This window comes from Centroberyx affinis, unplaced genomic scaffold (assembly GCF_046629955.1).
Source record: "Centroberyx affinis isolate AG114_WGS23_722 - 3 ecotype Tasmania unplaced genomic scaffold, CSIRO-AGI_Caff_v1 ptg000478l_1, whole genome shotgun sequence".
Lineage (NCBI taxonomy): Eukaryota > Metazoa > Chordata > Actinopteri > Beryciformes > Berycidae > Centroberyx > Centroberyx affinis.
The window spans coordinates 198,133-225,135 of NW_027279135.1; the positions used below are offsets into that span (position 1 = coordinate 198,133).

Below are 27,003 nucleotides of genomic sequence, written 5' to 3' on the forward strand. Positions count from 1 at the left end.
ATGTCACAGCATATGATTTTCAAATATAGTATTTTTTGGTACAAATGCATTTACATTTTTCCTGAACGACTTTATGTATAACATCCCTTTCTAGAAACAAATATATTGAAATGTCTATTCACTTGACTCGATAACTACACCACTGTTGACTAGTCTATGATGATGTGTGTAGAACAACAAAATCAAGTCAAATTCACTGTACCCACAACATGGAGGTGGCAAGTAAGTTGTTACAACTACTGTAGTTACTGTACTTGTGTAGATTTTTAGAGTACAGAAGCAATTCTTTAAGTCTGTACTTTTACTTCTATTACTTTAAGTATCTACTTTTACTGGAGCAATGCTTATTTTTTGTCTTTTGCAAGGACCAAGCCAAATGGGAATATCTGAGTACTAAGTACTAAGAAGTTTTAGCGAGCTACTCTCACTTTTACTTAAGTAGTTTTCTAGTCAATTACTCTAACTTTAGTAAAATTGAACACAGGCATAAGTAGTTCTCCTAGTGCAAAATATGCCAGTATGCTTTACAACATGGTGTCTATAGTGTGTCACAGATGAGATAGAAAATACCTTCTCTATGCCACGATTTCATGCCATTTTGCATCCCCAATTGAATCCCCAAATTGTTACCAGAAGGATGCCAAATGGCCACCACAAAATGGTCACAGATGGGAGTTGTGACGTCAAGTAAAAGCACTACAATAGAGCTGACCTCCCATCATCCTATTTTTCCTTAAAACCTAACTGAATGTGGTAGGGTAAGGGGCTGGGGAGTAGGGCCACTGAACCTCAGGGATCCGGGGTAAGTGTAACACTGTTTATTCTTATAATGATAAACATTAGCGATAATATATCCAATAGGCTTTAACTAGTATGCATCTATCTGTCTGTACAGTCATAATATCTTCTACTCTACAACTAAGCATTCAATGCTATCCTTCATCTACTCTGCACTACAAAGGCAAAGTGCAGTAACTGAAAATTTGGTCAAAAATGTCATTGATTGATATGAGCATCAATACGTCAAATCAATCAATACATCTTGCATATAATCAATTTAATGCTATTGAGTCCCTTCAGTTGATATGGGTGACGTTAATGTGCTAGCTGTATGTTTTACACACAGTCAATGCACAGACACATGCTCTTTACCAGCAAGGCAACTGTTAATGACTAACTTTTATCGTTTGGAACACAACAAATGGCTGAATAGGCGACTCAAAAATGTGTCTTTTGCACATCGCTAGGAGTTACTGCATCTCGCCTTTGTAAGGCAGCTATAGAAATAAGTTTAACCCTGCAACTCTCTCTAGGTTTTAGAACTTTATGTTCATCTAACAACACTTTACAATCCTTTCTCTAGGTTTTAGCACTCTATTTTATCTTTGCTAACAACTGTAATCTTTTCTCCATTTCAGCTTTGTTGATACTTTCTCAACTCTCCTTTAGATTTTCTATCTATTCTGTTTAATCTTACTATTCTACTCCCTCTTCCTTATATACAAACAATACAGTGGGTTTGGCAAGGTGCAGGGGTGGTAAGAAGAAAGAAAATATTAGGGAAGAGGTAGACGGGGTACGGAGGGAGGTCACACACACACATAAGTTAGGAAGGAGGAGGGAGGAGTAAAAGAGGGCTGGTATGCTGGGAGACTGGGTTGTGTGTGTGTGAGTGTGTTTTTATGCAGCGGGATCACACATCTCTTGCGTCCAACCAGCACTTGTGTGAGTGTAGTGTCTTATGCGTGGAGGTGTGTGTTCGGGTGTGAGAGGAGAAGTCTGCTCGCTGAAACCAGAGCTCAAATGATCCACAGACTCATCATTTAGCATCTCAGTAACAAACATTGGCAAAACGGTCTTTCGTTGACTGGACGCCATGCACTCTAGGTAGCAGAGGGTCAGGCCGAGGGGCGTGGCTAAAATCAGTGCCAAGGCCAAAGACTGGCTCGCAGTCAGCATCACAACCAATAGGAAGAGAACTAAGAGGCAGGGCAGGAACAAAGGGGAGGGGTTTAGGAGGTAGCGGTGCACAGATGAGGTCAGGAGAGAGCGAGAGAGGGCGGAGAGAGGGGGGAGAGAAGAGCGAGATGGGACAGAAAAGAGATAGGAGAAAGAGGAACGAGAGGGGAGAGAGGAGAGAGAGATAAAGGAGGAAAGGGGGGAGAGACTGGCAAGAGAGGGCAAATGTGGGTGAAAAGGAAAAGCAGGAACCAAGCTGATGAATTTAGTGGGCAGATAGCGGGTAAAAAATGCCATTAAAGTGGTCAATTTCACAGCCAAACCATGAAACATTTGATCTGTTAATTTGGAGGTGGTGATGTTGGAAAAGGCAAATTTGCGGGCATTGACAGTAAAAGTCTTCAATTTCCCTGCTAATTTAGAAACTAGCTTGGGCACAGTGAGAGTTGCACGTGAAACTAGCTTTGTGGGCAGGCACATATTTCCATTCTTGCCCAAGAGGGACAGAAAACACAGGATGAGAGACACATATTTAACCACAGCCCTCAGACAGAACCAGCTCTGCCAATTTTCAGCTCCTGCTGTTGCTCTGGTTTCAGCCTGGCAGTCCAGCTCCTCTCCCAATGGCTCTGAACTGTATGTATGGAGCACATGGGCATAGCTTGTGAGTGGGGGAGTGGCTTGAGGGTTTTGTGTGAGGTATTCGACATCTACAAACTGCAGATCGGAGAAAGGGGAAGAGCTTGAGGTGCTTAAGGGAGGGCCCCATAGTGTGTGTGAGGTGGTCATGTCGTCGATAAGGTCGTCATCTTCCGAGATGTCTGACAGGCCATGGTCAAGCTCCGAGATGGAGTCAAGGGAGGGAGGGATGGAGGAAAGCGAGGAGGAGGACGAGAAGGAGAGAGGAAACATGAAGATAGACTGATGGAGGAGAGTAGAGGGGGAGAGGAACACACAACCAGGGAGAGGGAGAAGGGGGCAGAAAACAGAGGAGGCACAGACAAAAAGAAAAAGATATGGAGTGGGTTGTATACCCAGAGAGAGAGGGGGAAGAGAGAAAAACACAGCAGGAGAGGGGGCAAGATAGAGCAAGCAGAGAGTGAGACAGAGTGGAGGGGAAGGGAAAGAGAGAAAGGGAGACATACGCACACACCCACACACACGTGTACGAGCAAGCAGTGAAGAAGTGAAACGAATCAAACACCAACCCAAACAAACCCAAGCAATGTGCACCAAACAAAAAAACAATCATTTCATTTTTCATTTACATGAAATGATGAAAAATGAGGCCGTGCAGGAGAGGAGTGAGAGAAAGAAAGCAAAAAAGGGAGAGTGCCGGAAAAAAGAGAGAGGGAGAGAGTCACAACGTTAGTCAGTGAAACACAACAGCACACCACAATAGGTTAAAATTGAACATAGCAGGGTAGAGCACGGTGCAGAATATAGTATGCATAGGCGTGTGCAGATCAGGGTCAACAAGGTGCCACCATCGCAAGAAGAGAAGGCTAAGGCAGAGGCCAGCTCCACAGTGCTAGGGGGGTTGAGTGAGGGGAGCACAGGGAGTAAGGAGTGAGGAGAGGGAGCAGGGGTAAGGGAGGCATGCATAACATATTACTCTAATTATACATAGTCCAGTGCCAGGTACAGAGAAGGGCTTGGTGAAGAGTGGACACACAGTCACACCATCTCAAATCCTGTACAAAAATAGATAGAACTACCTGGCTACCTGTTGCTAGCTGCTCTAGTAAAGGTCTTGCTCAGTAATGTGAGCTAATGGTGGCTAGTTGTAGCTGCAAAGGCTAGGGTAAAACCCATAGCAACCCATGGTAATCATCATTATAATCAACATCATCACTGTCATCAAGTATGCATAAAGTGAGGACATTACTGAAACACTTTCTCTCTCACTCGGTTGGGCTGTCTCTCTCTCTCTCTCTCTCTCTCTCTCTCTCGCTCACACACACACACACACACACACACACACACACACACACACAGATTGAAGAACACAAAAAGCCAGCATGAGTGTGGCTGCCTCTTGTTCGTTGTTGTGGTCCACCTAGTAGAGAAAGTTAGGTATCTAAAGCAACCTGAACCTGTGAAAAACAGAAAGAAAGTAGAAAGAACAACAGTCTTCTCATCTTCTACATCCACCTGTAATTATGTTAGTCTCACAAGTCAGCAGACCAGTATATCACACTTTAACATGGACTACACCCATGCAGAAACAGAAGTTCTAATGGATTTGTGGTTATACACACAAAGAGAAAAAGATGCAAAAATCAGATACTTCTATAGCTTAGACATGATGACAGGCCAAAGTCCACAAGCCTCTCTCGGCTAGAAGGGAGTTGACTCATCTTTCTAACACCCACACACACACACTGCCTCTCTCTTTGACACACACACAAACAATTCCTCTGGGGAAATGCCGACTCCACAAGATAGTAAAAACAGAAAGAAACATTCTCACTCTGTTCTCACATCTTCCCTTTCTCTTGTTCTCTTGTTCCCTCTCCTTTCTGCTGTTCTCAATACATACACACACTCGCTTGAACACACACTCACACACACCTTAGAGTCAGAGTGTAGCTCCAGGCTGGTGTCACGTCCATTCTCAGCGGTTGGGATCGAGTCCCTGCCGGCCTCGGTTATGCTAATCACTGGTGCTAAGGAAAGAGAAACACACACACACACGCAAAGCACAGATTTAACTTTTTTTTGACATAAAATTGACATAAAAAGTATGTACTTTGGCCATTTTAGAATGCATTATCAATGGGCTGGCTTTAGTCCAGGGACCCTCTACATGAGGGTCAATATCAATAGTAAAAAGGCAAAATTGAAGGTATTAAGTATTTGTGTGACAGTGACAATAAACAAACAGGGATGTTAAATTGTAGTGCAATAATCTGTCCAGCAGGGGGCAATGTTACACAGTAGGAAAACCCGTTACAATGTTTGACAGGGATGAAACAGAAGTGACACACAACTGCACAGCTGCACAAAGTGGGATCACAATAAAAAAAAAAAAACCTGTATTGCTAGGAGAATAAAATATTATGTATTTGATCAGTTGATTTAATAAAACATTAATTCAGAGAAAAGTTCAAAACATTAATAAGTACCATGGTTATGTAGAAACTAAGCAGATATTTTTTTACTTGTTACATTTCTAAATAAGCAAAAAACACTGATCACAGATTATTTTTTGGCCAAAACGTATGGGCATCCTTGCTATAGTTTTCTGTTCTGTTCTCTGTCATGCTGTGTATATTCTTTTCCCCATTGTATGGGCCTCTTTCTCTGAGATACCGTACACATCCTTCTTCCTTTCCATCTCATTCTTTCTCCCTCTCTGTCTCTCTCTCTGTGACAGGAAACATATGTTGCAGCTATTTCCTGTATCTGGTCAGACACCGTGCCTCACGCACGCACGCACGCACACACACACACACACACACACACAAATACACACACACACACACACACAACATCCCATGTAATCCCTCCATTCATTACCCCACCTCCCTTCTTCCATCCGCCCATCCCTCCTTCCACTCCTGCCTTCCTCAATCTATCCATCCATTCAAGCTTGTTCGTAGCTGGAACATCCCGTTTCTGAATAACTTTCTGCGTGTTGTGTGTGTTACCTCCATCCAGACTACGGCTGATGCGTTTAGACGACGTGCGTTCGAAGTTGGGTGCAGGTCGGTCTATGAGTGAACTAGCCAAGCGGGTCTGGGTCTGGGTTCGTCCACTGTAGCGGAACTTAGAGCCCAAAGTCAAAAAGCGGGCCTTGGTAGTAGGAGGTTCTGGTGTGTTTAACCTAGAGACAGACAGAAGGAGAGACAGACAGAAAGAGAGAGCGAGCGAGCGAGCGAGAGAGAGAGAGAGAGAGAGAGAGTCACATTTATATGTGCATGTACAAGAGAAGTAAAAGTTTTTCCAGGCATCTCATCTCTCTACAGGATATTAAAGCTTATTCCTCTCCCACTCTCTCCCACTCACACACACACACACACACACACTCACAGACAAAGACACACTCACACTCTGTAGAAATGTTGGGCATATGTTTGCATCTTTGTGTGTGTATTCAAGTGTGTGTCGCCCCAGGTTTCAGACTAGTTTAACAACTTTAAGATACACTCTACAACTTTAAGATACACTCTGCTCTTGTTGCCTGGCACCGAGCCTTCTGTTGAGCCTGATCAACCACATATATTATTTCACTGAAAGAACCCCAACATAGTGTTTAATAAATTCTTCTGATGTTATAAACTCCAGGTAGATAATTTCTTAACTATGTGCATGTACATATGTGTGTGAGAGTGTGTGTGAGTGTATTTCTACCTGAAGAAACTGTGATTCTCCACACAAACTTTCCACAGCCTTTTGGCAGATCGATGATTTGGGAGTTTGAATCCCACCGTGCTTTCAAACTGCTCCGCCTATCAAAGAAACAACAAGTAAACAACAACAACAAAATACCACAGCAGAAGGAAAAATGAATAAATAATAAAAAAAATAATAATAATAAAAAGTCAGTGTTGTATCACAAATTATGTATGTTATGTGTGTACTATGAATGTTAACACGGAGAATGATTTTGCAAGTGTTGCATGCGTTTGTCTATGAGTATGTGAATGTCTGTATGTGTGTTGGTCAGTATGCGTGTATGCGTGTGTGTGTGTGTGTGTGTGTGTGTGTGTGCGTGTGTGTGTGCATACTTCTCCTGGCCTGATCTTGATGTAAAAGTTGTTCCTCTTGTATGAAATCTTGAGTATTTTGGGCCAGGCGAAACGATTAATCCGAAGTCTGTCTTTGTAGACCAAGAGACCGTTGGCACACACACCTAGCATGATGTCCACACCCTCGGAATCCTGTGACACACACATTTCATTATGCAATAATTACAAAATTATTTTCTGTCATACTTGTCTAAATAGAATCAGACCATGCGTCAAATGATTTCCTCAATAAAAGTTTCCATGGTTGAAAAGATCCTATTGAACCAAACTTACTGAAGGGTTTTGACAGGGTTTGACAAGGGTTTTGTTCAATGCCTTAAAAATGATATTCATCCCAAATACTTGGGATCTTCATTTTTGACGCTCTAAAAGAGCATCTTCCATAGAAATACAGTGATTCATATAATTACAAATATATTTTGTAATAAGGGAATATTATATATTCCACTGAGTTGGCTATAGTGGCCGGATATTCACTTAGTCTGTTTAAGGTCAATAGAAACTCAATTACTGCACATATACATACATACATATACACACACATCCAACTGTAACATGGTTAGCTAGCCAACTAACTCACTAACAAAGCTTTTAAGACCAAGGCCCTCTGGTAAGAGAGACAGAAAAAAAGACAGGAAGGGAAAAGGTGAGAGACAGCTAGAGAGAGAGAGAGAGAGAGAGAGAGAGAGAGAGAGAGAGAGAGAGAGAGAGAAAGAAAGAGAGAGAGAGAGAGAGAGAGAGAGAGAGAGAGAGAGAGAGAGAGAGAGAAAATATTGATTACAGTCGGGAAATAACATGGGTAAAATCTGTTGGGCTAATGGAGAATGCAATATGTCGATAATGGATGCTTTTACTGTGACACACACTTGCAAACATGGCCTTGCCATGCTATTAGCTAGCCATCGATTGGTCGGGCGTCATGCTCTTATCTGTGTGCCGCTACCACAGAAAACATTTTAGCACTCAGGCTGTGATCACACTGACTGAGTGGAAGTAGTAGCATACCATTTTCCATTGCTTTATATGGAGCGTAAACAATGACTGTTTGGTGATTGCAGTGTGAAGCATGTGGTGTCCGATGTTAAACTTGGTGAGACGGGTTGTAATTTAACTGGGTGTTAGATTGAAGCATGACAACAATTGCTAGGTGTCCTGTTTTCTCACTATCACTGTGAAACAGTACGTCTCACACTCTGAAGGCTGAAAAGCTTCAGTTTCAAGTTGCAGAAACAGTGTAATTCTAACTTCTAATAACAATAAATAATGCCAATGAATTTAGTAGTTCTAAGAAATTCTTTTACAACCTCCAATTCTTCATTCTAGACTGTCCATTTATGGAACATTTACACTGCAAGAATACAAACTGCAGCCAGATGAGGTGTACCAATGCAGATTATCGTGATACACCAGGAAGTGTTCAGTCCACAAAAAACTCCTATGAGTTGAAAACCATCTTAAAAAAGCCACCTTTGTGGTGGGGTGGATTGGGAGGATGAGTAGGAGAGATCAGGGGGTTTGGAAAGGGGAGGGCAGTTTATATTTTGTGTATTATATGATGATCTTGTATTATGTACACCAGAACCTTTTGAAAATTCAATAAAGAGATGTTAAAAAAAAAAAAAAGCCACCTTTTAAAAAGGAAAAATCCACCCTTGGATACTCTTACACTGTTAGATATCACCAATTTGTTGGCATTCCAGGAGTTATTTTGTGTTACAATTTGCTTTTCTTCAACCTGCCTCATCTACTTCTACTGCAGTTAGTGATTTCCTGTTTCTCAGAATGACTTGCTGCTTTCTGTCAGTGGAGAAATTGGTATCTCTGCCTCTTCTACGATGGATTTCTCCCTGTATGATTGTTGAATATCAGAGCAAAATTGTGAGTCTAGAAAGAAGCCCTTGCTCTTTGATTCTGAGAGACTGACACAAAAACCAGACATTTAATGTTGATGTTTTAGATAGCAGAGAAGTTTTCTTCTATCAAACTCCATTGTATCTCATCGTGATGTCTACATTTGATTGTCTACATTTGTCCAGTTATTCACAGGAATAAGAAAAATACAAAATGACCCAGAAATGCAAGGATGCATCACAGAAAACTGTTTTTAACAGTGTTCAAATGTTTTAGGATTAATTTTACTTTTAATGATTTAATTAAAACAGCCTTATTTTCACACTGACAACCATGTGATGCTGGTGAAGTCTGAAGGGCTGAAACATGCCTAATTTTTTTATATCATTGCTGCAAGCCCAATTGAGGAATATTATTTCTGAGAAACAGAGAAGAGTGCATTTGTGTTTATTCAACGTGATTTTGATGATCAAGAGCTCTTGAAATTTGATGTGTTTTGAATGGGTTCCATCATGGGCTATTAGCTTATGAAACTTGCACAGCACATTAATGCCAGAGGACAGAAATAGATTTGCTCTATAAATTTCCACAACTTTGGAATGCAAAAAAAAAAAAAATCAAACATTTGAAATGCTCTCTCTAATGCCCTCATCTTTTCCCCCCAATTCTCCCTCTATGTTGCTAAACAAGTGGAGCATGCCCTTAAAGGGGAATAACCTCTTTCTCTCTCTCTCTTTTTCAAGACTCTGTCCCTATCTCACTCTAACCTTATCTCTATCCCTCTCTCTCCATCTTTCTGTCCCTCGTTTCTTTGTCTCCTGTACCCTCAATCTCACATACCCACTCTTCCTATTTAAAGACTCTCTCTCTCTCTCTCTCATGCATACTTCCCTGTTTTTTTCCTGTCTGTCTCACTCTCTCTCACACACATGCACTCTCTTGCTGACCTGGTATCCCAGGGAGAGAGACAGGCCGTTCCCATGGTAATGGCCTCCCTATGTGTTTGTACAGCTGACACACACACACATAGACACACACTCTCCCCACATCAAAGGAAAGTGTGCTAATTCCCAGACATCAACAACAATACAGGAGGGAGAGGAGAGAGGGGAGAGGAGAGGAGAGGAGAGGAGAGGAGAGGAGAGGAGAGAGAGGAGAGGAGAGGAGAGGAGAGATATTCAAACACAGCTACAGGTCACGCTAAGTTCACACAGTTTTTTTTAGTGCGGTGAAGTACTGGCTGGATTTCAGTTTGCTGGACAAACTATTATGTCAATATGGTTCATGACCTTTACTGCATGGCCTCCACTCTCTCCTATCTTTACTGTCACTCAACATTTTACACTGTCTAATGAAGCAGAAAAGTCATACTGAGTTTGAATCAAAATAAAATGACACCCAATAACAAAGAGTCCAGGATGAGAGTCAAAGTCTACCCATCGAGTTCCACAGGGAATCGAACCTGCAGCCCTAGCAATGTTACTTCCATGCTCTACTCTTCAAACTACAGAGGATTACAGGACCAAAAAACACAGGAGTGCCATGATTTACAATCATTTGTAAATCCGACTGTAGTCTATTGTTTTGTTTTTTTGTTTGTTTGTTTTTTATTCCGTTGTCTAGGAATGTTTTTTGATTTAATTTATGATAGTTACTGCCCAAAACTGGCAACTATCAGTTAATGCATAAACACACATACACAAACACCCGACTAGGCAAGTAGATCCATCCATACCTTAGCATGGTGCAGGTCCACCCCATACATAGACAGCTTCTTGGCATTTTCTAGAAACTGGACGTCGGCCTGCGCTGGTGTCATTCCCCTAAAAACACAAACAAATGCCTAAATCAATAAAAAAAATCCTCAGACAAACAACAGTATAGTTTAAACTTCAAGCCCAGAGTTTGGGAGATTTTAGACATATTTATATAACTTCTACATGAAACAGTTTCCCCAATAGAAATCACTGCCCAAAATAAACGTTTGTTTTACTCCAGGGATTACAAAAATCATTAATATAAACAAATCTATTTATAGCCTTAAATTACATGTAAAACTCATGTTAACCTGTCCCATACTCTCAGATGTTGTAATAAAAGTTCAATCAACTTAGCAGTGAATTGGTTTCAGTATTGGAGCGACAATGTCTCAACAAAGGGCCCCCTAAAGATTATAGAATGGGACTTTAAGGTCATGATACTGAAAGAATGTCATTTTCAGCACATATATGGGTGCTTTTACACACACATCTTGTGATAGTTTTCAACTTAACATTTGTTAATAGCGAGTCAGTATTTTTTTTCGGACTTCACCCTAAAGGATATTATTTCAGCTTTTTATTGTAGTTTAAAGGTGGAAACACTGTTGCCCCACTACTGGCTTTGTTGGCATGAAGATTCATTGGATTGAAATCCTTTACTGGCCAGGAATAACCAAGGGTGAGGAAAACAGCCCCATAAAATTGAGCCAGACTCTACAATCACATAGTTGAAAACTGTAGGCATGTATTACAAGTAAACATGAATGCAAACAAAAATGAGTAATTCAGGTGGCTGAATCCGGTTAAGCACGAGACCACACTTGCCCAGGAAATGTGTCCCACATTTCTCATTGCTGTGTTTATTTAAATGTGTCAAATACTTTTTCCCTCTTTTTCCGCCCCGGACCACCTGACCCTGTGCTCTCTGACCTGTGGGACTTGTGGAGTTCAAGAATCTTCTCCTCCATCTCTTTGTTCTGATTGGGCGCAAAGGTCAGCTGACCGATGTAGTCCAGAGGCCGAGGCTGGTCGGGCTCATAGTCGCCAAACTCTGCCTGTAAACCAATAGGAGACAGCAGATTTACATATATTTATACACACAAAATCGCAGAAAGACACACAGTCAGATCTGGGAGGCGTGCACTTCCTAACCACCCACACACACACACACACATCTACACACATGCACACACACATACACAAAGGCATACACATACACACACCTACCTGCAGTGTGTATGACCCCAGCAGAGTGTGAGTGACAAATGAGCAAGGTAGTCGACCTGATGCCACATCTTCACGGAGCTGGAGACATAACAGGTACCTACGAGAGAGAGAGAGGTGGAAACAGTTGAGACTATGTCTACTGACAACAAGATAAAAAAGGGTTCTAGGTCTTTTCATGGATCTGAGCCAGCTCTATGCTTCAAGATAATAAAGTGATTCAAGTAGAGAAACTGGCCTCCCTCCAGGAGGTCCAAGCACAGGGTCAGCAGGGTCAGCTGCTGGGGATTCAATGTCGTCGTTGGTGGCATGTTTGCTTGTACAGTGGTTTACTTGTATGCTGGTGCATTGGACTTGGTTGCACCCCTCACCAAAATGAGTCTGTCAGCTATAGTGATTTGGTGAAAGGTGTTGGAGCAGTTGTTGTAGCCAGCCAGCTAAATTAAGCTGAGCATAATTATTGGGACGTGTGTCTGAGTGTGTGTGTGTCTCAGATTAGCCCTTAGCTACGACCATCAGAGAAGTTGTCCGCTCCATTAGACATAGACTCCACCCTAGGGTTGTGTGCGTAGGAGTGTGTGTGCGTGTGTGTGCATGCATATGTTTGTGCATGTATGCATTACCAATGTGCACAACACCTGATTCTGTTGTCTTTTTTTAGTAGTCTGCTGTGCATTATAATTATTTTGACTTTTAGCAGTCTGCTGTGCATTATAATTATTTGGACTGAATTCATTTGAATCCAGCAATCACATTTTTCTATAGTAAAAAATATTATTGACTTCTTCAAGTCAGAAAACAGTAAATCTGAAAAGGGAAAAATAATTTCCAAATTTGAAAGTCAAATATGAAATTGTCATTTGAATAATTAATTATTTGGATACCCCTTGTGTGTGTGTGTGTGTGTGTGTGTGTGTGTGTGTGTGTGTGTGTGTGTGTGTACCTGGTAATGTCCTCAGTAAGCAGTGAGGGGTCGGGAGGGTAGAACTTGACGTTGAATGCAAACTGCCAGTTGTTACCTGGAGACAGAGAGAGAGAGAGAGAGAGAGAGATTTTAAAAATGATACATTATCTTGTTTGATTTGCAGTACAATAAATGTTGCAGTAGCGTAACAAGACAGAACGTGTGAATCCCTGAATCACAAGAAGCCAAATGAAGAATAAGTGCAAGTTATATATAAACAAATAAAAATATAAAAAAGTTTAGAATGGGCATCTCTGGTGGAACGGAAATGTATACATGAGCCTGCTGGTTTAGAGAATTATGGTTATAACCCAGGTTATGACATTGACTTATGCTCCCTCTTTCCATCTAGCGTTCTGTTTAATTCCATCTACCCATCTCATCCATCTGTGTGTTTGTGTTTGTGTGTGACCCTTCTTGTACCATGCTAAGGATGAGTGTTGCCATGAACCATCCATGGTATTACAGCGGGTATCACCACACACACGTACACAGAAAAAAGCAAGAGCGAAAGCAAGAGCGAAAGCAAGAGAGACAGAAAGAGAAACAGAGAGAGAGAGAGAGAGAGAGAGAGAGAGAGAGAGAGAGAGAGAGAGAGAGAGAGAGAGAGAGAGAGAGAGAGAGAGAGAGAGAGAGAGAGAGAGAGAGAGAGAGAGAGAGAGGGTGTGAGAGATGAGAAGCAATGGAGGACAGCTTTTAGAAAGCACTAAGCCTGGTACATCACACACACTCACACACAGCTGATCTGGTGTTGCATAACCTCATTCTAGCTTAAACAAATACCATACTGTAATCTTCATCATCTTCATCATCAGCAAAATAATCATCATCAATACCACCACTAACATTATCTGTATCATCGTCATCATCATGCCATGATACTTTTTTCTTTTGCATCCCACTATTTCATATCAATCTTGATTTGGTTCCAATTTCCTATTCCCATCCCTGCAGAAGGCAATATTACCATGCCCCTCTTTCTATCTACTCCCTTTCTGTTTTACACACACACACACACACACACACACACCATAAGATGGAGATCACATCATCTGGAAAATTCCATCTGGGAAACGTTGACATCACATTAAGACCATTTCCTCCTCCAAGGAGGACACACAGACACACATTTGGAGGCAGAAAAACCCTGCAATGAACACTCACATACACAGAAACACACACGCACATACACAGACCCTATTCCAGCCCCAGCTGCATCCCAGAGGGAGTGGAAGGGGGACAGAAAGTGGGTGAAAGACAGACAGAGAGAGAGAGACAGAGAGAGAGAAAGAGAGAGATCACATAGTGACCACACCTTCAGTTTGACCAAGAGGAAACTCTACAGTGACACAGTCTCATTGCAACTGAGTGAAAACAAGAGAGAAAATTGCAGCACACTGCATATTTAATGTGGAGCTTTTCATCACTGAACCACCATCAGAGCAGACACATATAATGGTACCACTGGAGGCTCAGCATTCAATACACAGTGTGTGTATTACATGGAGTTTATTATCTTATTCTACAACAACTCACAGCTGTCATGGAATTTCACACCAGTCAAAATATCACCAATAATTGCCATAGCAACACTGATTACAGTTGCCTAATAGTGGCTATTTTGCACAACCTTCCCCGCATGAAATTGGGAGATTCATTTCAAAATGCTGTATATGCATTTTGACCTGATGCTTATTTCTCAATATTGCATAAATACAAATGATTGTATTATGGTAAGACTGGGTCTGTGTGTGAATGCCTATGTCTGAGGGTGTGTGAGTGTGTGGATGCATTTGTGTTTGTGTAGAGAGAGTGTGCTAAGTGCTTTGGGAGTCTCCTGTGTCCATTTTACTCTTCCACCTTACCCACCCATCCATCCTCCCCATTATACACAGACACACACACATCCTATGCCTCATCCCCATGCTAGTACCAGCTCTCTCCCCTCCTCTACCTCTTGTTACTCTCCTTTCTCCTCCTCCAGATTAGCCCTTTCTCTTCCTCTCCCCAAACCATCTTCCCTCTTCTCCCTCACCCACAGCTCTCTCCCCAGTCCAAGACCCAGTGGCACCAGCTCTGCTTAAGATTAAATAATAATTTCCCTATAAAATGATATATGACGCCTTCTGACATAATGATTGCTTACACTGCAGTATTACTGTTGGAATATAGTATTATTGAGGTTACAACCTTGGCTTGTGAAATAGTCACATTTTATATGAGAATGAGACGTTTGTTTAAATATTGAGCAATGAATATAGGGCAACAGATTTAGTTTCAAATGGATATACAGGATACATATACATGGATATACAGATTTTTGAGGTGAAACCCTTCAAATGTGGCCTTGCTATAATGCTAGTGGCTGCTGAGAATTGATTTACCCATCACTATAATACAGGTGGTTAATTGTTGTTTTCCATGTGATATTGGAAAAAGGAAAAAAAAAATTGTTGTGGTGATTTGACCTGATGTCATTTGATCGCAATTTGGTCGCAAAAAGAGCCATAGAAAGAAGTTGTGAGGTGGGTGCAAAGTTGTTCCTCCTCATCTAAAACTAAGAAGACTTGGCTGCAAATAAGTAACGATGCACTCCACAACATCAGCATGGTGAGATGTCCAACACAGTAAAGCTCAGTTGAATTGTGGAGAAAACATGGGTGCTGCTGTTAAACATTAACAACAGCCAAACAGTGTCTGCCTACAGTTCTGAGAACAGTTCTTTTCTTATCCCTGGTGTCACAGAGTGAAAAGCAGGTGGCCAGTGAAGGTGTTCCCGAAGGCGTCGGCACTGAGCCACACTCTAGATGGGAGAGCCAAGTAGACCTGACTCTCCATCACTGTCCTCATCATTATACGATCTATCATTATAAAGAGTATAAAGATCTCTTAACTGTTCATCTCATTCTTATAACCATGTCCCCATACCTTGAATTATTAGCAGCAGTGAATCTGAAGTAGTACAACACTCCTTTGACTGGAGCAGAGAAGATTCCTCTCTTTGGGTCGTGGCCAACGTTGATGAGGACTATGTCATAAACTAGAGTCTTGTCTCCATGTTGGCATTTTACATTTACCAGACCAGTCTCAAAGAAAGATGGTTTGTCTCAGAATGGACATAACATTTCAGTTCAAAAGGGCAAAGTGTCAGTTCAGTACTAGATGAGAAATACTGACACATGGTTGTCTATGACAGCTTTGAAATAATTTTTATGAGGATGTGAGAGTGGAATGAGATTTGCAATATGGTTGTCTGTGCTGATTTTTTCACAAATGTTTCAGAAAGAGTTCTAGTTAAGGAATACAAGAGACATCACCTGTGTTGAAAAAAATATAAAGACTGAAGCCAAAGACTCACTAATATGAAAATGATGTGCATTAAATTTCAAGCGTACCTAATGAAACACAATGTCAAACACGTAAGCTGCAGGTATTTGGACTTGTTAAATTTAAAAATGATGGGTTATTAAACATTTTAGCATCCCTGCCTCTTTGAGTGTTAAATCGTATGTTTCTTGCTTTTGCAATCAAGGAGTACAAGCACAGCTGTACACAGGGTGCTCACAGTTCCTCAGGACATGGGAATGCCTGTGATGTGGTCAGCTGCAGGCTGACTGGAGTCTAAAAAACTTACAGTTTAACACAAGGACACTCATAGTTCTTCATGACATGTGAATGCGTATAGTGTGGTCAGCTGCCAGCTGTGTGCACTGTAAGGAACTGGCAGTTAATAAGAAAATGCCAAAGTGTCACTATTATCCCCAGGCAGCAGGATGAGTGCAGAACATGTTATGATATGTGTTTTTTGCTTCTATCTTATTATATAATATGTAAACTGGGCGATCCCTTCATTGTTTTATGGGTTTTATGAAATTTCTGTTCATTTCACGTTTTGCTCAACCTGTACCAGTCCTTTTTAGTCACATGTTGGGCAATTTCATGGGTTGTTAATCTTTTTGTGACCAACCATTAGATCCCAACCCAGAGAGCTGAAAAACATTACGCTAGAGTGTGTAGCTATGCAGAGCTGTGATGGCCTGTACAATGGACAGATGGCAGGTTAGAGAAAAATGGTGTCAAACCTGTCATTAGTGTGGTATGTACACACACACACACACACACACACACACACACACACACACACACACACAGACGGATTCAACTCGCACATGGACACAGGCACACAGTAAAATGCAGTCTCTCTCATACACACACAAATACACAAAAACACAAATAGTGTACACACAAGAACACATACAGGATGCATACAACATACAACATGCATACAACTCACACATGAACCACAGACGCACATAGGAACGCCGCCGCAAAACCACAGGTCTGCATGTACACACATGGACACACACACACACCCAGACATAAACACTTCACACATACTAATTCTAAAGTGGTGGGGCCAAAATTATATGTTTTTACTGAAAATTTCTCCTAAAACTACAGCTTAGTGTTTCAGGCTGTATTTTAAAGGTATAGAGTTGGTTTTAAACTAAACTGCAAAAAAGAAAAGGAAAAAATAAAGAGAAAGGGAAAAAATTAAGCGCTATAAAAAAAGATCATCCTGCAGAATTATAGGTAGATTTTTCAAAAACCTCCTAAATAATAACCATGCCCATCACTCTAAATCAAACCAAGAAAACATCCTGCCAATTTCACTATTCAACCTCATCCCGAATAGCACAAAATTTCTTCAGCAAAGCATTTATATGCGAAGCATTAGCTCCAAAATTCATTAAAAAAAAATTAAGCGATGAGTAAACTGGAGAAACAACAATTTGATAATGACTGTAGATACAATGTCCTCTTTGTCAACATACTCATCATTATTGATTTGAGCATTTATCACAAATGAAGGTCTATTGTTGTTGTCTGTATTCGTAATTAACATTCTGGCAACAGACATTCTTACATCTTTTCACCTGGGTAGTTACCCAGGTGAAAAGATGTCATATAGCAATTCCAAAAGCAAGGACAGATGTTATGAAGAAAACTATTTTGTACAAAGCAATAATAAACTGGAATCAGCTAACATACTCCATAACCCAGGCACCAAGCAAGGAACATTTTAAAAAGCAACTCAAAAGCCAGTCCCAATGTAAATGACAATAAACGTTTGATTTGCTGAATTTTGCTCCTAATTTAGTTAAGCTCTTTGCTGTGTTTGATTTCATCATGTTGCAATTTGGTATTCCTTTGACAGGGGAATACTTGCCCTCCTTTAATTCTATGTTTATATTTAATGCATGGCCTTTTTGTCATAAATATTAAAAGGTGCAAGACGAAAAAACACCAGCAGAGAATGGCTTAGAAGCTGTTGCCCTCACAGTTTGTGAAACACCATGTAGTGGAGTATTCAGGCAGAGTGAAGGAGACGGAGAGAGAGATGGATGGATGGATGGATGGATGGATGGATGGATGGATGGATGGAAGGATGGATGGACAGACAGACAGACAGGCAAGACTTTAAGACAGAGTCCAGAAAGTGAGCGACAGGATGACTTGAAAAGTAGAACTTACTGCGTATCTGTCTCTTGATTTCCTTAGTGGGATCCAACCAACACTGGAGTGAACGAGCAAGAGAGGAAAAGAGATGGAGCAAAAGGAAACACAAAGTTTATAGAAGTTAACCTCTATTAATAGAATCACACAGATTATATGAGAGAGTTTATATGTGTGTATTACTGTGTGTGTGTGTTTGTCTGTGTAAGTGTATGGGAATATAGGTATGTGTGGATACATACCCTCTGTTCATGGCTGTCCACGTATGTCAGGCCAAAGTAGTCTTTTTCCATTAGATTGAGGTGCTCACACACCTTAAAGAATAAGTACTGGCCCTTAGCACGTTTCTGGGGAGAGAGAGAGAGAGAAGGAGGGAGAAAGAGAACATTAACCTTCAAAGTTATAGATGCCCATGTAATCAGACAGATTATCGGTTCCTTTATGAAATTGTTTACAGTGATCACTGGATGCTGATGTTGAAACAGATAATGGCTGTTAAGGGTTTTATGGTATCACACATAAAAAAATCAATTTCTCTAATGGGCTACCAGCACATTAAACTAATTAGACTGCAAAAAAGTCTCTTTTCTCTTGCCCCCCTCCATAGCTGGTAGGGATTCAGTGTCTTGCTCAAGGATACTTCAGCAACACAAATGGAGAGATTAAGTTCTCATATATGTTGTAAGTTTTAGTGACTCTGTAAAGGACATCTCAAAGGTGAACCTGCCCCTATTCCATCACAAACACAAAATATGTTCCCTTAAATTATCGTAGGAAAAATGATACCAAAAGCTACTATGTATTTGTAATGTAACGTTGGCTGAATGAAATACTGTTGGCTAGATGATTAGCAGTCTAAAAATAATATTGTGAATGTGGGTACCATGTGAAAAAGTGTAAAAACCTCTGTTGTATCATCGAAAGAGGAGGGAGAGATGTGTCTGCTTCCCTCTCTCTCCATCTCTCTCTCTATCAATGCATTTCTGTTTCTTTCTTTGTGTTTTTCTCTTCTTCACTCTCTCTCTTTCTGTCCCTCTCTCTGACTCTGGGCACTACATTCCTTAGTGAGCCCGATGGGAGCAATAGCCATAAAATCCTCCATGCTCAACTATGACAATGACATTTAGCACACATCCATCCACACACACACACACACACACACACACACAACAACAGTGGCCTTTAGACAGACAGAATGCCAGACTGAGAAGGAGTGTGGTAAAGGGAAAAAAGGAGGAGTGAGAAAGAAAAAATTAAATAATGCATTTTCGTTCATTTCTTTTCAGTTAGTCAGCATAGACTCTGTCTGACACTGGCGTGCACACGCAGACGCACACATGCACACACACACACACTAACAGTGGCATTTACACAGACAGACAGACCGACCGACCGACAGACGGGGGTGAGAGCGTGGTGAGAGTGGAAGGAAAGAAGAAAAATGAAAGGATGAAAGAACGCGTTTTTCTCCTTGTCCTGGGACAGCTGAAAACATCTGTGGTATTTTCCTATACTTGGTCACACACATACACATACACACACTTGCAGCGTAGTTGCATTCTGAATGCCTAAAGAATGTGAGAATGTGACCTTTCACCGTTTCCATGTGTGTGTGTGTGTCTGTGCCAGCGTGCCTCCAAGCAAGGCACTACCTAACCCCAAATGCTCCAAGCGCCCAGCACAGTGGCCTGGTGCCTACGGGCAGTTCCAGCATTCTGGAAAATTCTGCCTCCCATGCGACTGTACATCGGTATTTGTGTCCAGAAAGTATTTGTGTCCCCTTGAGTCCTTCATCCCGAAATGTTTCTTGGCAGGATGGAAACCTTCAGAAATAGCATTTAGGTCATGTGACACTAAAACTGATAAGGGGGTAAAGTGGTGGCTAGATCTGCTATATTAACATTAACAATATAAATATATCTAGTATATTATCAAAAATCGTCAATAATTATACTAGCGCAGATTCCCATCAGTGTTACATCCAGGGATAAGGGTATGAGGAGACATAGCAAATTTTTTCTCAAAACCAAACTATGAAGTCTGAAAAATCATTATCATTGTACAGTAAAGTAGAATGGGACTCTAGCGGATGCAACACCAATTTAAGCTCCATATATAACACAGCATTTAGATGATGACACCAAAACTCTCTATTGAAACCGATACTTGTGAAATTATTAAATAGATATACCAAAATGACCTTAAAATACTTTTCCATTTTTCACCATTTAGCTGATGCTCATATCCAGAGCAACTTAGAATGATTGCAACAGTGGAATAAGCTTTAATATCTACATCACCAACATTACAAGCACCAGACTATAAAGATTGTGAGCATCAGAGCAATAATGCCCTGGCAATATTCCTGTGACCATAAAATGACCAAGGAAGAGAGAAGAGCTAGTGAGAGAAATAAAGCCCATCTGTACCTAAGTAAAACTTAGGTGTCATATTTTCATATATGATTTGCCCCAGGTCTGATTGAACTAATGAAATTCTATGAAACAGTATTTAGTCCATGTGACACTAAAACTCCCTACTGAAACCAATACTAATGAAATTCTTAGAAACAGCATTTAGACCATGTGACACTAAGACTCTCCACTGAAGCCATTACTGATGAAAGTCGTTTTAGATGAAGATGACTGGGCAAAGGTTTCACTTATGGCACTTAACACTAATAAAATGTTTATAAAGTATTACATTGATATAAATTTGATGACATTAATTACTTAATGGACTGATGGATGGATGATGGAAGGACGGATGGGGAGCTAGAGTAGAAAATGGTGTGTGGGTGGCATTGTGTGTGTTGGAGCCTGCTGTGCAAAACACAAAATTTAATCTCTGGAATGCATTGTGCATCTCTCCCTCTCACAACCTAACTATGCCACTGTGTGGATGGAGGGAAGGGTGTGTGTGTGTGTGTGTGTGTGTGTGTGTGTGTGTGTGTGTGTGTGTGTGTATTTCGGGACAATAGTGGTTAGTTGCAGTATCAGCGTTATCTGCTGAGAGACAAAGCAGCTTCTGTTTAAACGAACACAGATACACACGGACACACACAGGCACGTTGTTGGGCGGTGGCATACTGTAGATTAGAGAACAGGGTTTGAGACCAGAAGGTCGCTGGTTCAAATCCCCAGACCGGCCCTTGAGCAGGGCACTTAATCCCCAACTGTTCCAGTGCAGCTGCTCAGTGGCTGTACTGGGCAGCTTCTGTGTGTGAATATGAGTGACTGTATGTGAAATGGAGTATTGCTGAAAAAGGCATGCATGCTTCTCAAAAGACTTCACCAGATATGTTATGGTTAAAAAAGACACACACACACACCATCGGATAGTATAACAACAGTGGAGGCAGACACTTCTGATCAAATTAGCAACTGTTATACATTCACTCACACTAACTCACTAACTTCTAGTAAACAAAATAAGATCAAAATGAAACTCTTCCTCATTTTGCTGGGCTTCCTCCTTACCCTTTTAAGGACTTATGAGAGTCTGCAAATGACAGTTTAACAACTTTTACTTCTATAAGAAATAGTAAGAATTGGAATAAATATGGGCTTAAGGACATGGGCTTAATTAGAAGAGAAATGCTTTTAATTACCATTGACTTTCAGTAGCCTTGCTAACGAACTGCTACAAGAGAGCTACTCACAATTTCAAAAAACACCAGTGTGAAGGCATGAGATGTAGTGTGTGTGTGTGTGCATGTAGGGGGTCTGGGCCACGTGCCTGTTAGGGAGGAGCAGATGCAGAACACTAATCTGGTGGGACCCCCTTAATCTGCCCTGTTTGTGTGTATGTGTGTGTCTGTGTGTGTGTTTTCTGGTCACCAGACAAGCCCCTGCAGCGTGCTCTGCTTTGCTCTGCTTTTATCCCCCAAACCACGCCCAAATCATGCGAGCGGGTGCTTCCTCCCTAACTGCGCTTTGAGTCACAAGGTTAAATACCCACAGACGCATGCACACACATACACACCAGTTCTGATCCTATTAGAGCATTACATCATTGACACACTGACACTCACGTGTAGCCTAGTTGACTAGCATAAGAACATAGTACAATCAGAGCTATATATGACAAATACAACTTATTAATCCTTACTATCAGTGCCTAGTGGAAACTTCCCATTTCCAAAAAGTCAACATAAACAGGTTGATTTTCCCACTGACGCACATGTATTTTGGACATTTTGCAATTCATTTTCAGTGGTTGGAGTGGGTCCAAGGGTCATGAAATATTTTCCTCACATGGGAGACAATGTCTCCTGGCAGTAACAACAAGTAAACACAAGAATTTTGTGTGAATTGTAAACCATGTCCGTCGTCAAAACACAAAGATCAACCCACTCAAAATAATGGCAATGTTTCTGTATCTAACTTATCTCTCCCACAGTCATGACAGAGGATAGAGGAATGCTGATAGTTAAAGAGAGTACACTGCCATGTTGCATTTGTTGTAAAGTGGAAAGCTGGAAACATTCTCTATGCTCTATCAATTTCTACATCTTTGTACCCATCTAAAATTACTGAATGGTTTGATTCCCTATGTGATCACAACAGAAATCATCTTTTCCTTCTTATTTTTCTTACATAAACAAGTGGGGAAGGTCATTTTGTAAATAATGTGAAAATGAAAATAACTCCAGAATATATCAGAATAGAATACAGGTCTGCATGCCTGGGCTTCTTGCTGATACAAAAAAAGCACACCAAGAAACCTCACAAAGAAATTTCAAAGACCTCTTGAACTGAAATATAAGACTTAAAATGCTAAATGCTTAACTAAGACCCTTTAAGGCCCTGGACTTTTGTAGCATGTAAAAAAAAAAACACACATTCATCATTTGCCCTCCTGTGTGTGTGTGTTACTGCATTGTGTCATTGTGTCTCTGTTCTCACCTCCACCTCACAGGGGAACTCGGTCCCATCCAGGAGGGTCACGTGACACACAACCAGCTTCATCTTGGCCTTCCTCACCAGACGAAGAGGAGACTGAAAGATGGAGGGATGGCTGTCTCCTCCCTCTCTTTCACTCGCCACCTCTCCTCCCTGCTCCTTCTTCTGCTCCTCTCCTCCTTCCCCCTCTGTCGTCGGCTTGGTCTCTTCGGGACTTTTCTCTGCGCTCTCTTCTACCTTCTCCTCCTTGGCAGGCTAAAAGAGGAGGCGGGGAGGAGGAAAGGGGAGGAAGAGAGACAGCGGGGTTAAGGGAGACAGAAGAATAGAGAGGGAGGGAGAGAGAGAAAGACACAGAAAGGAAAAGGACAGGGACAAAGAGGGAGAAGAATAAAACAATAGGTGAGAGAGATAAGTAGGGAGAATACACCAAAATGACCAAAAAATAAAAAAACACAGCTCGTTAAACACAGGGTTCCCACTGTGGCCCTGATGTAAAATCCCAAGACCTTTCCATGACTTTCCATAACTAAATCTGCTTCCATTCTCTAAAAAAAATATTCCTTTCTGTTTGGTAATGTTGTTTTTCAGCTCAGAAAGTTCAGGTATATTCCTGTAAAATTCCTTGACATTCCCCAACTTCCTCACAGAAATCCCTGATTTTCCCCATCTGGATATTATAATTCCATGATATTCCAGAAATACCATGACCAGTGGGAACCCAGTAAACAGCCCTCTCCAGATGTCCCATTATTCTAATGCTCCTTCCATATCTGTTCAGTCTGTCTCTGTGTCTTTCATTGCTGTTTGTCCCTCAGTTATTCAGCCAGTCGGTTTGTTTCTCTGTCCTTCCCTGTGGATATGATGAAGTCCATCATTGTAGTTGAGGTTTGTGGTGGCAACAGTTTGATAAATCCCTCACAGACACGTATTCTGTCTGGATATGAGCGTATCCTTACCGGCTCTATAAAAAGTGAAGTTTGCTCAGAAGCATGGATTAAAAAAGAGCGTCATATCTGTCTGTCTATCCATAGGTAGGTAAGCCAGAAAACACTGCTTTCTCTCTATCCGTCTCATCTCATGTCCCTCATCCTGGCTCTCTGTTCTTTGGTATTTCCTCTTCTTTCTCTGTAGTACAGTCTGTGTAGACTTGCTTGAATCTGATGTTAGAAACTTCAGGCGTTTCTTTTGGCCCGATTAGTGACATGTTGATGTCACTGGGCGGGCCTGGGTGGATAAATGTGATCACTGGATGGAACTGTGTGTGTGTGTGTGTGTGTGTGTGTGTGTGTGTGTGTGTGTGTGTGTGTGTGTGTGAGTGAGAGAGAGAAAGAGTGAGAATGACTGTTTGAGTCTCTCTCCCTGATCAGTGGCCTGAGCAGGGAATGTGTGCGTGTGTGTGCGTGCGTGCCTGTGTGACATTCTACATGTGTTTGCATGTAGTACTAACTGACATTAAATTGCTAGTGTAGCTTTGGATTGTTTATTAAGCACCGTGTCTTAAACTATCTGACAACATCTTGGTCATTTTGGTCTGTCATATTGCTTCAGTAAACAACAATACGGACTACATGAAAAGGGAATTGGAATAGGAACTCTATTTTTACCACAAATTATTGTTGTGCAACAAGTTTGGTAGCAGTTTCACTTCTGTCTAGTAACTACAGGGCATATCGTTGACACTTGAGATGATGCAAAGCTCAAGCATTAGCAAGCACAAAAATGTCAAAGGTCGATTTTGGTGTATATTTATTTAATTTTTTTGTCCAAGGACCAGTTGAGTCTGACATTGTTTACATCTGCTTTGCAGTCCTCTGCATAGTGTTTCCAACCCCGAGTCATAGATATAATTCAAATATTACCACCATGTGAGGGCAAATTGTGCTTTGGCTACTAATAGAATAACATTAAACACTGGAAAGAAGTCTGTAGTTCATTCACCATAGAACCAGAATGGCACAGCCACAACCAGGCATACTCACATTCTTGTTTCCAAAGAGCTCACAAGAAAGCCATGTACATACAGTATATACATGATTCCTGTTGCTGTTTCATTGGGGTAAACAACATGATATATGCATGAAATCTGAGAATGTGTACAGTTATAGCCTACCTAAACTAGATTAACTATGGTAGGCAATGCTTCAGGGTGACACTTTTTCCAGTGCAACAATTGAATTGACCAGTTGCTGACCAGACAGAGAGTGATTGATAGCCAAGCAGGCCAATAAGGTGACCAGTACCTCGGTGTCAGCACTGGCATTGGAGTGAGATTCTGGCTCTTTTTCCCTGACTTCCTCCGACTTAACTTCCTCCTTCTCTTCCACTTCTTCTGCGTGGCCGTTCACTTCTGGTGCAGGCCCCTCCTCTTCCTCTGTCACCTGGGCAACTGCTTCCTGTGAGGGTGGGCCTTCCTTGGTGGGGGAGGTCTCTTTGGGCACAACCTGGTCAGTCGGTTTTCATTTTGGGTAAAAACAGGAAAGAAATCATATTCCAATCTGAATAAATCTATAAAAATGTAAGTTTGGAACCATTTTAAGCTAGATCTGGAGCTTTTGTTATATTAGCAAAGATTCTCTAACATATGAAGATTGTGCCCTGTTTTGGAGGAAAATCTTTATGTATTTTAAGTTTCCCATTTTCTGTCATGTCAGTGTTGTGTTAATGTGCTAATGACTGGATGAATCTAGATGAAACAGTGTATGCACATGTACATAAAAACAAACCCAGGGGTCAACAAATCGGTAGCCTGGACGCAGGGACATATTTCCAGCCCTGGTAACAGCATTTCATCTCATCAAATCTTTCACGCATACACACAAAAAATTCTCTCATCTAAATTCTTTCACATAACAACAATGATGCACAATGGAAAACTCTGTCTTGATTTGTTCTCCTGGCAGACATTTGCAAATCTGCAGATGAAGTAATTTTTGACTGGCTCTGACAGAGTGAAACCTTATGTCAGTCACTCCCACGGGGCACAGCCGAGCCTCGCATCGCACGCACTACACCTCTGCTCACAGATCACACACTGTAGCGAGAAGCTACGGACACTGATAACAAGACAGAAGTTGGACAGCAAGTTTGATCTTGTATGCTTAATGCCATAAAGCAAAAATAAAGTTTAACGCTGGCTGATTATTATCGTTTCACCACAGCTTGATAACGTCAATACCAAATACTGCTACCGTGAATGAGGGACACTTTACAATAACTTCCCAGCTACAACACCGTTAGCCAACGAGAGTAGAGCTGGAGCCAGTATGTAAGGTTGTCACGGAGGGTGGTGTCCCCGGTGGCATATGGTCTTGGAGTCTTATTAGCCCCACACCGGGAACACAGTTATTTTGGAATAAAAAAACAATAAAAGCACATATTCAGAGCTTCTATCTTCAAGTTAGGCTATTAAATAATAAACGTGACATATGACAGTATAAAATATTTTTCAGCACTCAGTTAATTACACGTCACTCAGGAGAGTACGGTGGCCCTGAGGGGCAAAACACAACAACATTTCACAAAAGACAACGACATTTCACAAAACACTACAACATTTCACAAAACACAATGACATTTCACAAAACACTACAACATCTCACAAAACACAACATTTCACAAAACACAACGACATTTCACAAAATACGACATTTCACAAAAAACGACATTTCACAAAACACAATATTTCACAAAACACGACATTTCACAAAACACAACATTTCACAAAACACAACATTTCACAAAACACAACATTTCACAAAACACAACGACATTTCACAAAACATGACATTTCAGAGAACACAACGACATTTCACACAGAACTATGTGGTTGACTTTAAAGCAGAAACATGGCCTCTGTTTTAAAAGGGAGACGGTAATGCGAATGCTTCGTGAAGTGAACCCACGCGGAACCTTGTCGCGGACACATCGTAGGTTTATTAGACGCACATACTATTCTATGGGTCCAAATTACTTGTGGCATGTAGACAGGTATGACAAATTAAAACCGTTTGGCATTGCGATATCTGGCTGTATAGACGAGTTCTCCCGCAGAATCATGTGGCCCAAATGTG

At 41.2% G+C, this 27,003-nt stretch overlaps 1 protein-coding gene across 1 annotated transcript in view; it reads right to left on the bottom strand.

Moving 5' to 3' along the window:
* The window catches only part of epb41l2 (erythrocyte membrane protein band 4.1 like 2), a 59,339-nt gene that overhangs the window by 13,129 nt on the left and 19,207 nt on the right, over positions 1 to 27,003 (bottom strand). The window contains exons 3-14 of the mRNA XM_071517242.1: positions 25,174 to 25,374; positions 22,937 to 23,188; positions 18,272 to 18,376; positions 18,048 to 18,090; positions 12,492 to 12,567; positions 11,552 to 11,648; positions 11,255 to 11,379; positions 10,300 to 10,387; positions 6,693 to 6,845; positions 6,316 to 6,413; positions 5,613 to 5,788; positions 4,534 to 4,628 (exon numbers count right to left, since the gene is read on the bottom strand). Coding sequence (XP_071373343.1) covers positions 4,534 to 4,628; positions 5,613 to 5,788; positions 6,316 to 6,413; positions 6,693 to 6,845; positions 10,300 to 10,387; positions 11,255 to 11,379; positions 11,552 to 11,648; positions 12,492 to 12,567; positions 18,048 to 18,090; positions 18,272 to 18,376; positions 22,937 to 23,188; positions 25,174 to 25,374 — 1,509 coding nt within the window. The remainder of the gene's footprint in view (positions 1 to 4,533; positions 4,629 to 5,612; positions 5,789 to 6,315; positions 6,414 to 6,692; positions 6,846 to 10,299; positions 10,388 to 11,254; positions 11,380 to 11,551; positions 11,649 to 12,491; positions 12,568 to 18,047; positions 18,091 to 18,271; positions 18,377 to 22,936; positions 23,189 to 25,173; positions 25,375 to 27,003) is intronic.